The sequence below is a fragment of the Macrosteles quadrilineatus genome, unplaced genomic scaffold (genome assembly GCF_028750875.1).
Source record: "Macrosteles quadrilineatus isolate MER2022 unplaced genomic scaffold, UCM_ALF_1.0 Scaffold_5__1_contigs__length_97177068, whole genome shotgun sequence".
Lineage (NCBI taxonomy): Eukaryota > Metazoa > Arthropoda > Insecta > Hemiptera > Cicadellidae > Macrosteles > Macrosteles quadrilineatus.
The window spans coordinates 75,281,782-75,295,758 of NW_026542598.1; the positions used below are offsets into that span (position 1 = coordinate 75,281,782).

At 38.0% G+C, this 13,977-nt stretch overlaps 1 protein-coding gene across 4 annotated transcripts in view; it reads right to left on the minus strand.

Annotated features, from left to right (window-relative positions):
• Positions 1 to 1,157: 1,157 nt before the first annotated feature.
• Positions 1,158 to 13,977, minus strand: part of LOC128993893 (nuclear hormone receptor FTZ-F1) — a 170,939-nt gene continuing 158,119 nt past the window's right edge. For all 4 annotated transcript variants that reach the window (XM_054417966.1, XM_054417968.1, XM_054417967.1 and 1 more), the window contains 4 exons: positions 6,531 to 6,789; positions 5,616 to 5,716; positions 3,675 to 3,828; positions 1,158 to 3,148 (listed from right to left, as the gene is read on the minus strand). In XM_054417966.1, the coding sequence (XP_054273941.1) occupies positions 3,682 to 3,828; positions 5,616 to 5,716; positions 6,531 to 6,789 (507 nt within the window). In that variant the 3' untranslated portion in view covers positions 1,158 to 3,148; positions 3,675 to 3,681. The remainder of the gene's footprint in view (positions 3,149 to 3,674; positions 3,829 to 5,615; positions 5,717 to 6,530; positions 6,790 to 13,977) is intronic.

A 13,977-nucleotide genomic window follows, 5' to 3' on the forward strand; every position in this document is an offset into this window, starting at 1 on the left:
GCGAAATACGTTGGCAGCACTGGCTGTAAATCAGCTGGTCAGCTGTTGTACTGTTGTATTTGTCACTTCACGTTAAATGTTATATTAAAAGTTCACTTCTGTGTAAACATAGGTTATGTTTCTTCACCAATTTATTTGTTTTATGGTAACCGTAGGAAAAGTATAATGTGCAACTCGAGTTCAAAGTACAATTGCCTCACTCGAGAAACCATTCCTCACTCGCCTACGGCTCGTGAGTAAGGATTTCTCTCGAGTGAGTCAATTGCTCACTTTTCTCACTAGTTGCACAAATAACTATTTCCCACTACCGCAACACAACCCCTTGGCTTTACCTTTCTATTTTTAAGCATTGACTTGACTACAGTAATTGACTATGGTGCCATCATGGTCACTTTGATCCAACAGCCAAATAGTTCAGACACGTGTAATGATCGGCTTAAGAAACTCTTGCTTGTAATGATTAGTAACGGCATTGTTTTATCCTGAGTCACTGTGAGTCCATGATCCCAGTCTTTAAAAGTTATTCAATACATGGTCTACACCTTTTTGACTGACTTACTTGATACTATCGTTGAGATCCTTCCAAAGATCAAATTTCCGATTACATAAGTAGGCACAAACTTCTTCCAATATGAGGAGGCGTCCTAGTGCCATCATAATCAATAGCAACTTGACTTAGAACCAACTGATATTGGACTGAACCAGCTACTTGATACAGTATGTAAAATACAGGGTTGTAACTGTAAAATAACAAAAGCGATCGTTTTGATGAATGCCACTTCAGTTTATGCCATCTGTTCGATCCTGAGAAAATTGCGTAGCTTTTTGATGGTTTGAAACTAGACCCAGCTGTCTTTGATTGAGCTTACAATAATGATCCTGATTCCTGACTAATGAATCATCTGGTCTTGTCAGTGACAAAGCTACACAAGGCATCACACTCCATTCTACACTCATGTTATGGGTTAACATAGGTACTCACAGAGGTGGGGGCGTCTCTATCTCAAATGAATATGAATACAATATAATTGGATGATTGATAGCCATGCCATGAAATAATTAGGGAAAGTGTGACAAAACAAAACCTCAATAAAAAGGGAAATTAACACATGTTCTGCAGTAGTATTATTCAAGGTAAAATAAAAGGTACAACTATAAACAATTTAAAATATGTGTTTTGGTTTTTATTCATTTCTACAATTCATTCACAAATACTTTTGTCTGCTGGAACTGGACAGTATCACCTGATTTTTAACTAAAAAAATTAATAAATATTTTTGAAAATACAAACTATTTTTACAACATTTGATCATGCTGAAAACACGAAATTGTTGAGAGTTGTTGTGAAACTACCAGAATCCAGGAACAAAATGAACTCGCTTATCCTTACAACGGATACGCGCACTAGGCTATATACAGTGTAAAACTTGGTAATGCGACTTGTAAATGGTAAATACAAGTACAACAAACTGAGGTAACAAAATTTGTTTCTTAATATAACACAGTGGTCTAAATAAAAACAATAAGAAGCAGCAGATAAATAAAACAAGTGCCACAATATGGAACTTTCAACAGCTGAGCCTGTAAATACTATAAAACATTCTCTAATTATCATCCGATACTTTCAACAAACTTGATACAGTTTTATATGAAAATTTACAAAATTCGTGTTGATCTATTATAGTATAAAGTCAAAACAATAATTATATAATAAAAATGTAAAACTGTGATGTTATCTAATACAAAATTTACAATTTACAGAAAAAAACACTATAAAACTACAAATTTTATCTTTAACAACAATAAACATCTAAAAACCGGATTACAAGTCAACTGTAGATATTTTTAAAAATAAATTCTCTTTGCATCACAATGTTTAAATCACGGCCAGCATCATTTTAAAATCTCAACCATAAAAATATACTCTACATACCAAAATAGCACATTTCATTAGACGATTTATAAAAACAAATGTACAAACGGATAAGTTGCCAGATCGTGGATTTGTGGCAGTGAACAGTGGAGGAAGCCTCTACGCACACAGACCTACCTCTCACATACACAGGCATACATATAATATATACACGATACGTACAAATTCACACTAGTTACGACAATCGGTCAAGTATTAATAAAATAAAAAAGATAGAGAAATCGGAGGCACAAGTCCTGGAGGAGCTGTGTGCGGTGAGGCGATTAAGGTAACTGTGACAACACTTCGCGATTAACAATATACAATACAAATTTAAATACATTATTCATTCACTCGTTAAACCTATTCAAGTACAATAACATTTCTTTACATTAAACTTAATGAACATGAACACGCCGCCCTAGAGGCTGTATTCCTATAACTTAAACGAACTAAAGGAAACTTTTTTTGTCCCATCACCGAGACCCCAGAGTTAGAGAAGAGCAGTGCCAAGTTTAGAAATGACCGTAACCGAATTCAAATTTAGCGGAGAAGAAATGAGCTGTCGGAAGAAGAGAGGAAGAAAGCTTGGAATGTTAACGTGAAGAGCCGAAAATGTTTTTTTGAAATGCGAGAGACCTTAAAACATTAGGAAGCAAAAAAACAAACGAAAAGACGAGAGTTAAACAGATTTGATGCCCAAACAATCCCTTCCAGAGCGACAAACTGGAATGTAACGTAAATAATTGTACAATTACAATTTAAAATAAAATGAGCAACAACAGTTTGCTGCAGGGAGGCCCAGAACCAATGTTACGGTCACTTACACTCGCCAAAGTGTAAGTTCATCACATTTAGTTATCTGCTTTTATGAAAAGCATTACAAAACACCCTCCGTCATATTGTACGTTATATACAATAATCCGATAAAAACATATAAATTACATTAATTTTCAAATGTATCTTACAAACACGAATCGGTTCTGAACCTCCATAGCCTGTACACAATACTACACGAATAATGCCTTTAGTTTCTTGCGGTATTTCCTTAACAGTGTTTATGACTTTTGTACTTTTTTAGAAGGCATGTTTGTGCACGGTGGCCTTTGGAATGTCCGTCACCGCACTATCACGACACGTGTTGGTAATGTTGGTAATACTGTAGCACTGTTATTGCACTGGTCCGAGCAGCCTGCGTCGCCTGCTTGGCTTGCGACACAATCATCTTCATACCCGCTGCAACAAAAGTTTAAACTAAGTAAAAGGTAAACAATGCTGAGAATCTAAAACACTATAACTAAGGAAATAACCCAAGAAGAAGGCACAGAATATTTTGTACTTTTTAGAATTTAACCCCATTGGAAAAAGTTGTAGTCCCATGTTTTAGTTTATAAGGTTTGAATGATGAGTAAGTTAAGGGGGTAACTGTGCAACAAAGATATTATGAAACTATGCTATTTCCTGCCAATCCCTTGACAGTGACCTAAACTAGTTCCAGACCAACGTAGAGAGTTAGGCTGATCAAGCACTTTTAAATATATACTATAAAAAATTGACAACCACATTAGAGAGGCTACTTAAATACTTTTTACTGAAATGGCGACCATACGAAGGTAGGAATTTAAAGCCAAGTATGAATGGAGATGAGTTTAGGATGCTTTAACAGTCCTTAAATCCCTGGTCATGGAAATCTCCATGTCATTTAAACACCCAATATTGAAAATTTTCTTCCAGTTTACAATTATATGAACTGAACACTTACGTGACGGTTATTTCCGCTTGGCATGCAGCATTTCCATGAGGAGAGTTTGTGTGGGTGCGCTGCCGTTGCAATGTTTGTGGTATAGAAACTCTTCTCCTCGGCTAGCCAATGAATGTATCTCAGGCAACAACGCAAGTAGTTTATGAAACTTGTCCTAAACAAAATAATAAATAAGGTTAATGTATTAAATATAATGTAACAGTGTACATTAAGAGAGTGAACAATAATAACCTTTTAACAGAGAGTGTGGTTTTTAAAGATTCACAAAATATCATTGCTATCCATAATTCACACATTCAATGACTCATAGGGCTATTAAATAAACAAGTGTAACACTTAATAAATGACAAAACAATTCTATTCCAAGTGTTATTAAGCGGAAAGTAAAAGTTTTGATAGGCTACATTAAAACAATTGAAAAGGTTTGACATTGACAAAACTAATCTGAAAATTCTACTATGCAGTATATTATTTTCTTGTAAAAGCCAGGAATCAAAAATGGTGTACATAATTGTAATTACTGCTATTGTTATTGTAGGTAGTGTCTAAATTAGAGAAACTATAAAGCCAATTGAGCTTAAATAATCATACATCCTTGGCAAGTGGAGCTACCACAAAGTTTATTGAATGAAGTGAGATTATCGGTTAATTCCACTTTTTTTATATAAAAAATTATATGTAAAAGTGGCAGGCCTAAATTAAATTAAAATGAAGCATATTGTCTAACAAAAAAAGCGTCAGGTAAAGACAGTTGAAGACTGGTGACCAACAAACAAAACCTTACAGACGACGAAAACCTGAAAACAATGCCAAACAAGTTTAATTTCCTTGTTTTGTCTAAACAAATTATGTATTCAGCCATTCACAGAAGAGTCTTGGTTATTAAATTATTAATATTGTCAAAGCCAAATAAAGGGGATAACAATTTGTTTCATAGTCAAGAATGGAAATCCAAGATCACGTCTTCTAAACTAAAGGCAATGAGCTCAATTTTGTTTTCAAAATGTTTTAGGATTTTAATAGCTTCGGATGGCTACTGAAGATCTGAAAGCGTTCTAATTAAAAAAATTCTAAAGTCAAAATTGTTCCCATGGACTTATTCTTGTACTGATAAACAGTTTTCAAAAGAAGTCATTATTAGAACCAATTTGTGAAATAACCAATACTCTCCTGCCAGAACAATGTGCTTACATGTAAATTAGTTAAAGTAGGACTAATGTCTATGAAGCTATCAATAGAAAAAGTATCCTATAGTCAAGTAAAACAGCTATAAATTGTAAATCCAAAACACTTAATTTTGAGCTTATCAAACAGAATTATCAAAACTTGCATGAATTATGGATCACAAAGATCAGAATGATACACTATATCAAGTTTTCAATTGGAACCCCTAAAAATTTGGTTCCACGGATCTTCCACTTGTGTCTTAGCATTTTAAACTATGGATGATTGAGCTGCTGTTTGTAAAACAATGTATACAATAGAAACCAAATAAAACATGAAGTAAGGTTAACCTTTATTACATACAACTAGAAAATCTAGGTCTTCATGTGATGACCTATGTTGAATTAGAAATACTAGACGCTGACGTTTCGGATACCTAGAAGCAATCCATCTGCAGGGCAAACTACTATTCAACTGAAATGGTCGGCCATGTTGTCTTAGGTTATATCAATTATAAAACCTACAAACCTCTTCAGTTTAATATTAGTTTGCTTCGAAGATGGATAGCTGCCACGCATCCCAAACGTCGGCCTCTAGTCTTACAACAACTCGGTCATCACACGAAGACCTAGATTTGTACAAAATAGTTGTCTTCAGCAATAAGGCTGAAACCTCATGTAATCAGCAATATGACAGAGTTTTACCCCAGAGTAAGATTTTGAAATTAAGATAAAGCTTTACAAAATCAAAATTGCAACAGGAAGAGAGTATAGTTACCGAGATCTGAGGATAGCACTGGACGCAGTACTCCAGCAACGCTTGTTGTACTTGCTCGTGTCCCTCTTGTACATGTTTGCGGTTCATCAGCCCTCTCACATCTGTGAAATACAATCAAGTTAAGTGATGAAAACTTACCCTCAATATAAAACATATTAAGATAAATTTGACATTCTTAGTGGAGTACTTTGGGGCTCAAGACTGTAGTATTTACACACACACCCTACAATTTAAATCACTTTATCTAGCCCCTTGTTTATTATAAGAACCTGTTTTATTCAAACTACTTGATAGTACGGTAATTAGTGTAGATTCTTTAGATTTGAGGAAACAAACATCAATTATGGAGATTTAGATTTGAGTATTTTTTTAGCCGGAGTTATGGACAAAGACGTATCTTGTGCACTTTAATGCTATTGGCATTATTTTTAAGTTTTTATAAGGAGACATCAAATCAGCAAAACCGTTTGTTACTACAGTGTACATATTGTTGCCTTACAGACATTGGGATTTTAAAAAGGGTTAAGATATGAAAACGGGACCAAAAGAATCTAGTCATACATACACTAGAGGCTTGCACCCTCTTAGTAAATGCCCTAAGAAACGGTTTCTTGACAAATGTGCGACAAATATCTGAGTGTTAGGAGGATCACACTGAGTAATCCCAGCAACCTTGAGGTACAAAGTTGTTTGCGAAGAAAGAATTTTAGTTGGGGACTTTTATCAAAGAAAACCTTAGACAACCTACCATGGTTTAGAAGCAGAAGGAAATTGGCACAAATGTATCTAGACAGGTTGAGCTTGAGGGGGAACCTTATGATGAGCACTTTAGGAAACTTCCAGGATTAGGAGAGAAAATAACTTAACACAAATATTGTCAGAGAATTTGAACTAGAGAGAAATTAGAAGGCTTACCTGGGTTTAGAAGGAGAAGGAACTTGACGCAAATGTAGTCGGAGAGGTCGAACTTGAGTTCCTGAAGGTGGCGAGTGATCTCCTCGAAGTGGTTTGCTAGCGAGGGAACTCCCAGTAGGCCGAGGGAGAGGAGGTCAAACTTCTGTCCGTTGGGCAGCGTCGTCTCGTCCGGTAGACTGTTGTGCATCCTCTGGTGCATGTGATCCAGCACCAACATGTCTGACCACGAATGCTGCAGCAGCTTCATCTGGTCGTCCACCTGCATCCAAACAGACAAATACTGGTAGAACTCTTTCATCACATACAGGACAAATACTGGCAGAACTACTTGAATGGTAATTTGCAGGCAAATACTTAAAACAACTCAACAGTCTGTCAACAAATATAATTGGTATGTACATTGGAGTATCATCCCAGATGAGCAAACCTGTGGTAATAGTTCTCAAACCAACAATAAATGGCTTCTCAGCCCAGGAACACTTTTAGAGCCAGAGGTAACTTGCAGACAAATACAGGAAAACATTGTCAAAGGTGCCATTGTCTACATAGTCAAGGTGCAAAGAAGTACATTGTCATAGCCGACGGTACTGAATAAGAGTTCTTTTAGGCATAAAGAACAAGAGGCCTACAATTCTCTTAAAATTGAATCATGTGGAACTGGGAACTATTGAACATAATTATTTCATGTTTTCATGAGCAAGCCATCTCTCCTCCCCAGTTTAAATAAACAATCTGACCAAACAATATTACTTTTAATCCTTTTCTCGCCCACTTTTCATTAATATATTTTCTAGTAAACGAAACATTTCAGAGTCTAGTAAAATCAATAAAGTGATGCTATTAGGTTAGGTAATGAAGTGTACAAGTGGGAGGATTTTATAAGTTTGCAACCTCTAGTTAGGCAATGCACTATAATGCAGGTTAAGTGTTAGAAAGGGCCATGTAGCGCTAACTTAGCCTGTTGAAATCAAGGATTTTCATTTCCATTTTTATAATTTTTTTGTGGTATGTTTGCACCAAAATATACTTGTCATACCTATTCAAATAAAATAATTTCCAATTAATGAATACAGTATATAAACAATTTTCATTGCTAGCCTATTGGATCTGGATATGGTCTCTGCGGAGGGACAAGTTTGATCCTTATGTCAACAAATTTGAGAAGTTTGAAACACATTTCTTAAAAATTACCGTATTCGATTATGTTCCGGCTGATGTCACTGACATTCAAACAAACAATCAAACCGAAACAGAATTCAACCTTGCATGTGTGGCAATAACTATCAAAAACTCCAAGTAAACACTCAACAATAGTCTGAAGGAAGCTATTTGTTACGACTTTGTTTGTATTGGCTGATATTCAGAGTGCGAGCGGTCCAAGAGCCGAGGTCGCGGTCGAGGAAGAGCCTTGGAGGTGCCGAGGTCACTTCCTACCCCTACCGTAGCGGCATGAGGAAGGCAAGAGCAATGGTGCGAAATGCGACGCAATACACCTCCCGGGGTACTGGCTAGGCGGTGGAAAGTTTCAAGTGATTCATCGCAAAAAGTTATCTAGGGCTTTAGAGAACCTAAAATAAGTCGATTTCAGAGAACTTTGTTCACGTCACAGAAAACTCCTGCCTTAGTGTGGAGTAGGTATATTTCTTTAATCTATGGTACAAACTTAAAATATAAACTTTTCTTTAGATCTATGTTTAGAAATCAACATCGATGCCCGTCCAGAGAAAATTATATCCAAAGCCAATTTAATAGTCTGTGGTCTATAATGGAACCATAAAAATAAAAAAAGAATTTAAATTGGAAATTGATTCACCACTGATCCTTCCATTGCTTGTTGTTTTTTTATGGTAGCTACAACACTGATGAATTTGAAAGAAAATCACCAAATTTGCACATCCGTTCAAAGTTAGGAGTGTAGAAAATTAACACCGTCGCTTGGAACTTGGAAAGGACAAACAACGACATCTAGTTGTAATCCATCTGACGTGTTTTGGCTTTGGCCAATGGAACGTCAAATGGTATCTCACTTATAAATCACCTTTGCACAAAGAATAAAAAATCTCTTAGCAAAAGCAACAGAAGGAATGTTTAGGTAAACGTGTAGGTTAAAATTAACCTAAACGGTTTCCACAATGTTTAGGGTTTGTGATCGTGATGTTGCAAGGAATGATGAGCCCTCTGGGGCTGGATTGGTCCTCAGTCTGGTTACACGGTCAAAACCAAAACTGTTCTTTACTCCCCTAGCCATAGAACGGTACCCCGTCCAGGACCAGGACGTAGGCTGTAGAGACGCGACGGACACATTCCTGATTGCCCCCTCCACCTCCCACGCCACACAGGTATTGGACCATTATTTGAATCCTGGCCGAGTCTGGAGTGTGGGGTTCCGGTTGGTCGGTGGAGCGGCACGTCGGAGTGTTTCGACACGGCGTTGCCCGCACGCACACTCACCGCCATCGGTACAGGTGCCGCGGTACCGGCTCACTGACTGGCTACATAGTATGGCTTCTAGCTAGCGTACAAACATAAATATCCACTTCAGAAAGCTAAATCCAAGACGCTAGATTCGATTTCACTTATAACGATGGATAGAACTGGGTATCCCATTTACATTGTAAAGTTGTCACAAATTGTACAATAAAATCTGCCAAAAGCTGGGTTTCTTTCGAATACACCGATTTTTTAACCAAGCAAAACTATAGAATTTTTGTACCAAATCAATTTTAGAAGTATGTAAATCTTAAGGATGAATTAGGTGTTTGACAGTGGCTTAACACTGTTGTTGAGTCAAAACCTAAAAAATTTGACATTTTTAGTTTATTCTATACAATTGATTATTGAGTGCTTGTTGAGTTTGTTTGAAAACGTTTTCTCTTTTTGGGCTCGGCATGTAAATTTAAGTCACGACCTCGAACATGTACTGGGCAGTTATTTAGGTCTGGCAAATCAAAAAGATTCAGAGAACAATATAATAAATTTTGCTTGAAAAGTAATACAGTTTCCTAACCTAACGCGAAATTACGCACCCACGTTTCAGAAAGTGAAAAATACAGGTGACAATGTTTTGCTTAGCCCATTGACCTATATTGCAAATAAGCCCGAAAATCTCGGAAATTTGTACAAAAATATGCAAAAACTGCAAAATTTCTGCCTTACAACCACACTATACTATGTTATTACATACTAAAAACCAATAATATCCTCGCAGTGCCATTCTCGGACATTTCCCAAAGGAGGCCACCTCCCACCTGTTAGCTACCGTGACTGATCCAAGATCCAATTTCCAGCCCTGTTGTGAGTTTTCCTCCATTATCGACCCTGCTGACCTACTGACACGCTGCCCCGGACTCTCAATATACTTACAATCAATTCACCCCCACCCCAACCACCCAGTAAACTAAACACTGGTGTACACTATCGCCCTATTGCACTGACTTTAAAGCGTTATAGCAAACTTAATTTAACTTAAATTTCTGTTGCATTAGCGTTAGTTAGTAAATTTTATATTTTTAGACCGAACTAGGGGACTCAAGTCTGAGAGAGTTCTCCTTTCAGTGGTGTAGTGCATTGGGATAGCTGTGCTTATGTGGTAGTTTTCCGGAACACCTTATGCTCTGGTGTGCAGCCAGAAAATAATTGGGCTTTTATCATCTATAATAATTGTGCTTAAGCCCCGTCTACACGCTACGAAACATCGCAGCGATCTGATTGCACCAAAAAATCGTTGCGATGTTCTGTCCATACGCGACGGTTTTTGCCCCAACTTCCTTCGCAATTTGTTGGTCTTTTCTCAGTTATGATCAACATGTAAGAGATACTGTTGTGGTCCCTCTATGTAATTTGTTTGACAAGAATAGGGAGAAAGAGACGACACAAACCAATAAGTAAGTGGCGTCTTTCTTGGCTTCTCAAGAGATCCAAGTTTTCTCATGTGAGACTACTGATAGAGTTGAGAGATGAACCGAACGACTCGCGCAACTAGTTGAGAATAGAGGTGAGTCGGGACTGCAGTATCTGATACTTTGTATCCGATACTCGCCAGTCCCGTGTGTAACTGTTACTCAAAACCAAAAGTATCTGATACTGGAGTACTCGTTTCTACTATTGAGTACTGGTACTGTTAAGCCTTCAATCCAGTACCAGGACTCGTCTCGGGTATCAGTTTAGTAGTAGTAGTAGCCTACTCGTTAAAACTTAACTGAGTATTATAGCTGAAAATACCATAATCATTTGTTAGTAATAGCAAATTCCACAAATATGAAAACTGCTTTCACTGATCACTATAAATGAATAAACTGCTTAAGAAAACATAGTTATCATTTTGTAAAGGAACCGAGTACTACCAGTGGTATCCACTAATATACTGGTATTTGGTATTATACTGATACAGGAACACTCTACGGGTACAAAATCCCGTCGGCCATGATGAGTACTCATGAGTACAAAGTAATCATCAAAAGTAACTGATACTCGAGAGTACCAGTACCGGTAGTAATCAGTATTTCGATGTACTCATTTAGCCCATCTCTAGTTGAGAATGACAGAAGACTGTCATATGTCACGAGCTAAGTTCGCCTACTGACCGAGAAACCTACGAAGAGGAAGAGGGCACAATTGAACTGGGTTTCGAGCAGACACGTTCCAACCACGATATCGTTGCCAATCATCGCCAGAAAAATCCAAAATTTCATTGACCGCCCAAACCCGATACATCGCAGCGATCTTCCGTCCACACGCTCAGATTATCGTAACGATATGGTTGGTATCGATTAGATCGCTGCGATATACCGTAGCTTGATAGCTGTGGCGTGTGTGGTAGCTTTGGTGTATAGCTGTGCTGTTTAGTTGTGTAGTATTAGTAGTTTGTAGTGCCAGAGCTGCGGCGTGGCGGCGGCTCCGTGAAAGGGTGACGGTGTCGCAACTGTGAAGTAACCGACGTAAACAGGTCAAGGTCAACGCTGCGCTCGCAATATCGGCTCAGCCCCGACCCCTTCCCCGCTCCATGCCGCACAACAGCAACAGCGTACAACCGGGGGATCTCTAGTGGTATATTGGTATATCGCAAGTGTACAGAAACATTCGTTCTGCTAGAGACTCGCGCTTCAACTCCTTGATAGGCCCTATGACCGCTGGTGACTAGAGACTTTGTGTCAAAGGTAATCTAACCACTACACCGAACCCCCTTCCCATACCTCCCGTGATTACTAGTGCTGTTTGTGAACCAGTTTGTGAGTGAGTGAACCTGCTCAACCTCAGTATCGAAAACAGAAGCCTACATTTACGTAAACAGGACAATTAGTAAATAAGTGTATGTTTAGAGTGAATTTTTCGGAGAGGGTATTTACTACTTCAACACCAGGCACGTATAATCCGCAGTTCGCACAATTACTGCGTGTAGAGGGACGTGTAATAGAAATTGTCTCAAATACGGGTATACCAATAATAATTTTTTATATTGTATTGACAAATAAACCAGTATAACGCGGTGAATAAATCACAATCAACGATTTACCACACTCAACTACGACGTGTGGGAAACAATAATCAACAACTTCAGAGAATCCAACAAAACCGACGCTAAAGTTATTCAGTGAAACCTTGTTTGAAAACAAGAGTGGAGAAAGTAAAGGTTCTCACAGATTGAAAGGGAATCGCTAAAAGTGAAATTAGTTGCGGCCCGTGACGACGTCTTCGGCGAACATTGGAACAGTGAAACACTGACCCAGTGTCGGACCGGGGGGTGGTTTTGTTTGACAACATGACTACCCCAGACATCTTGTTTGGCAGACCTTGGCCACGGTGTTTGATCGTATCGAATTGTGTCCTGACAACGTTTTAGGCACGGTGGCCACAAAGGAGGTGGGAATTGGTGTTGTGATGCCAAAGACGTTTGGTCTGATTTCTTGGTTGTCTTTGAAAATGTAACGCGGCAGTTACACCTGCATTGATAAAGGAAGACAATTTGTTGAGTTTGAGAGACGCGTTAATAGGACTTTGTAAGAGGAAAGGAACAATCGTAGTACATAACTCTTGACTTGATCATACATTAACAGGGTGTCCACAAAAGATTTTTCATTAATTTCCTTTACTATCGATGACCATTTACCATTAATTTCCATGATTTTCGAACTTTACTAGAAAATTATAATACAACATACAAACACGAATAATACTGCCTAAACATGTTATTTTGTAGACAATACTGAAATATGTATTAACAGATAATAATGGAGTACAATAGGCGCAACAATGAACTAAAGCAAACTCAAAACTCATAAAATAGAAGAACTGTAATAAATTGAATTGTCGAACATTTGTGAAAAATCCTGAAAAATGCTACAACAGTCGGGGTTACGGCTGACTAGAACATTGAATGGTCCCCTCAAATCCATCCATCATTGGGGATTTCCATGACTTTCCACGACTTCTTGCCTATTTCCATGACTTTCTCCCTTTTACTCCCTCTCAATTTTTGACACTGGAGAAAATTTTGCACTTTAATGTTTTGTGGGATTTTGCTTTTCGACTCAGGTTGACTCGGTGTCAGCTATCGAAAAAAGGAGAATACATTGTTTATAGTTTATTACGATTGCGATTGAGTGAACACTTATTGCTCAAGATATAGAGACGTGGAGAGTAAAATGAAAGATGTCCACGTTGAATCAATAGGATGTTCAACTCCTGGTCCTATCTGTGGATTTGTTCCGTGCATTCGGACATCCTAAATTTTACGTGGGTCGAAAATGTCAACATTACAATAATTAGTGCACCGTGTATATGACGTTATCATATTTCAAAATACCATTTCAAAAGACTTTTTTTAGATACTTCAAGTGTTCAAGTACAATATCCACAGTAAATGCGAAACATTAAAGACTGTTGACAATTTTTAATTGAAAGTTCTGCTTCCAGATGTAAGCAGCGACAGCAGCCATCATATACCTCCACTACACACAGTAACTGGTGGCTGTGGTGGCTGATGGCTGATGGCCACTTGACAAGACAATACACATCCTGCGCTGACTGACGTAACGCGAACTTGGCCCCGATACAGCTGACACCGTTTTCACTTTTCGCGCCACAAGGACACACGCATGCGCAGCTACCCGCGCAAACCAGCGCGCTCTACAGCTGTGGCTGTGGGAGCCGAGTTTGACATTTGGAATTTTTTGTGTCAATACGAATAACGAATTCTCGGTAAGCATTGATGTGTCAGAGTCTGGTGGTTAACTATGTGTGTTTTTTGCATTCTGCGTGAAAATCCAAAAGAATTTGGCGAATAAATTAACGAAAATGATTTTTCGTGTGGTTACAGTGTACGAGCAATTAAAATATTTATTTGTACCGGTATCTACTTCACATTAGTATGCCCTTAGTGCCCTACTGTGTATGACTAAACTAAATTATAAACCACCATATTCTTTAACATCGATCTTGAGTAGTTTTC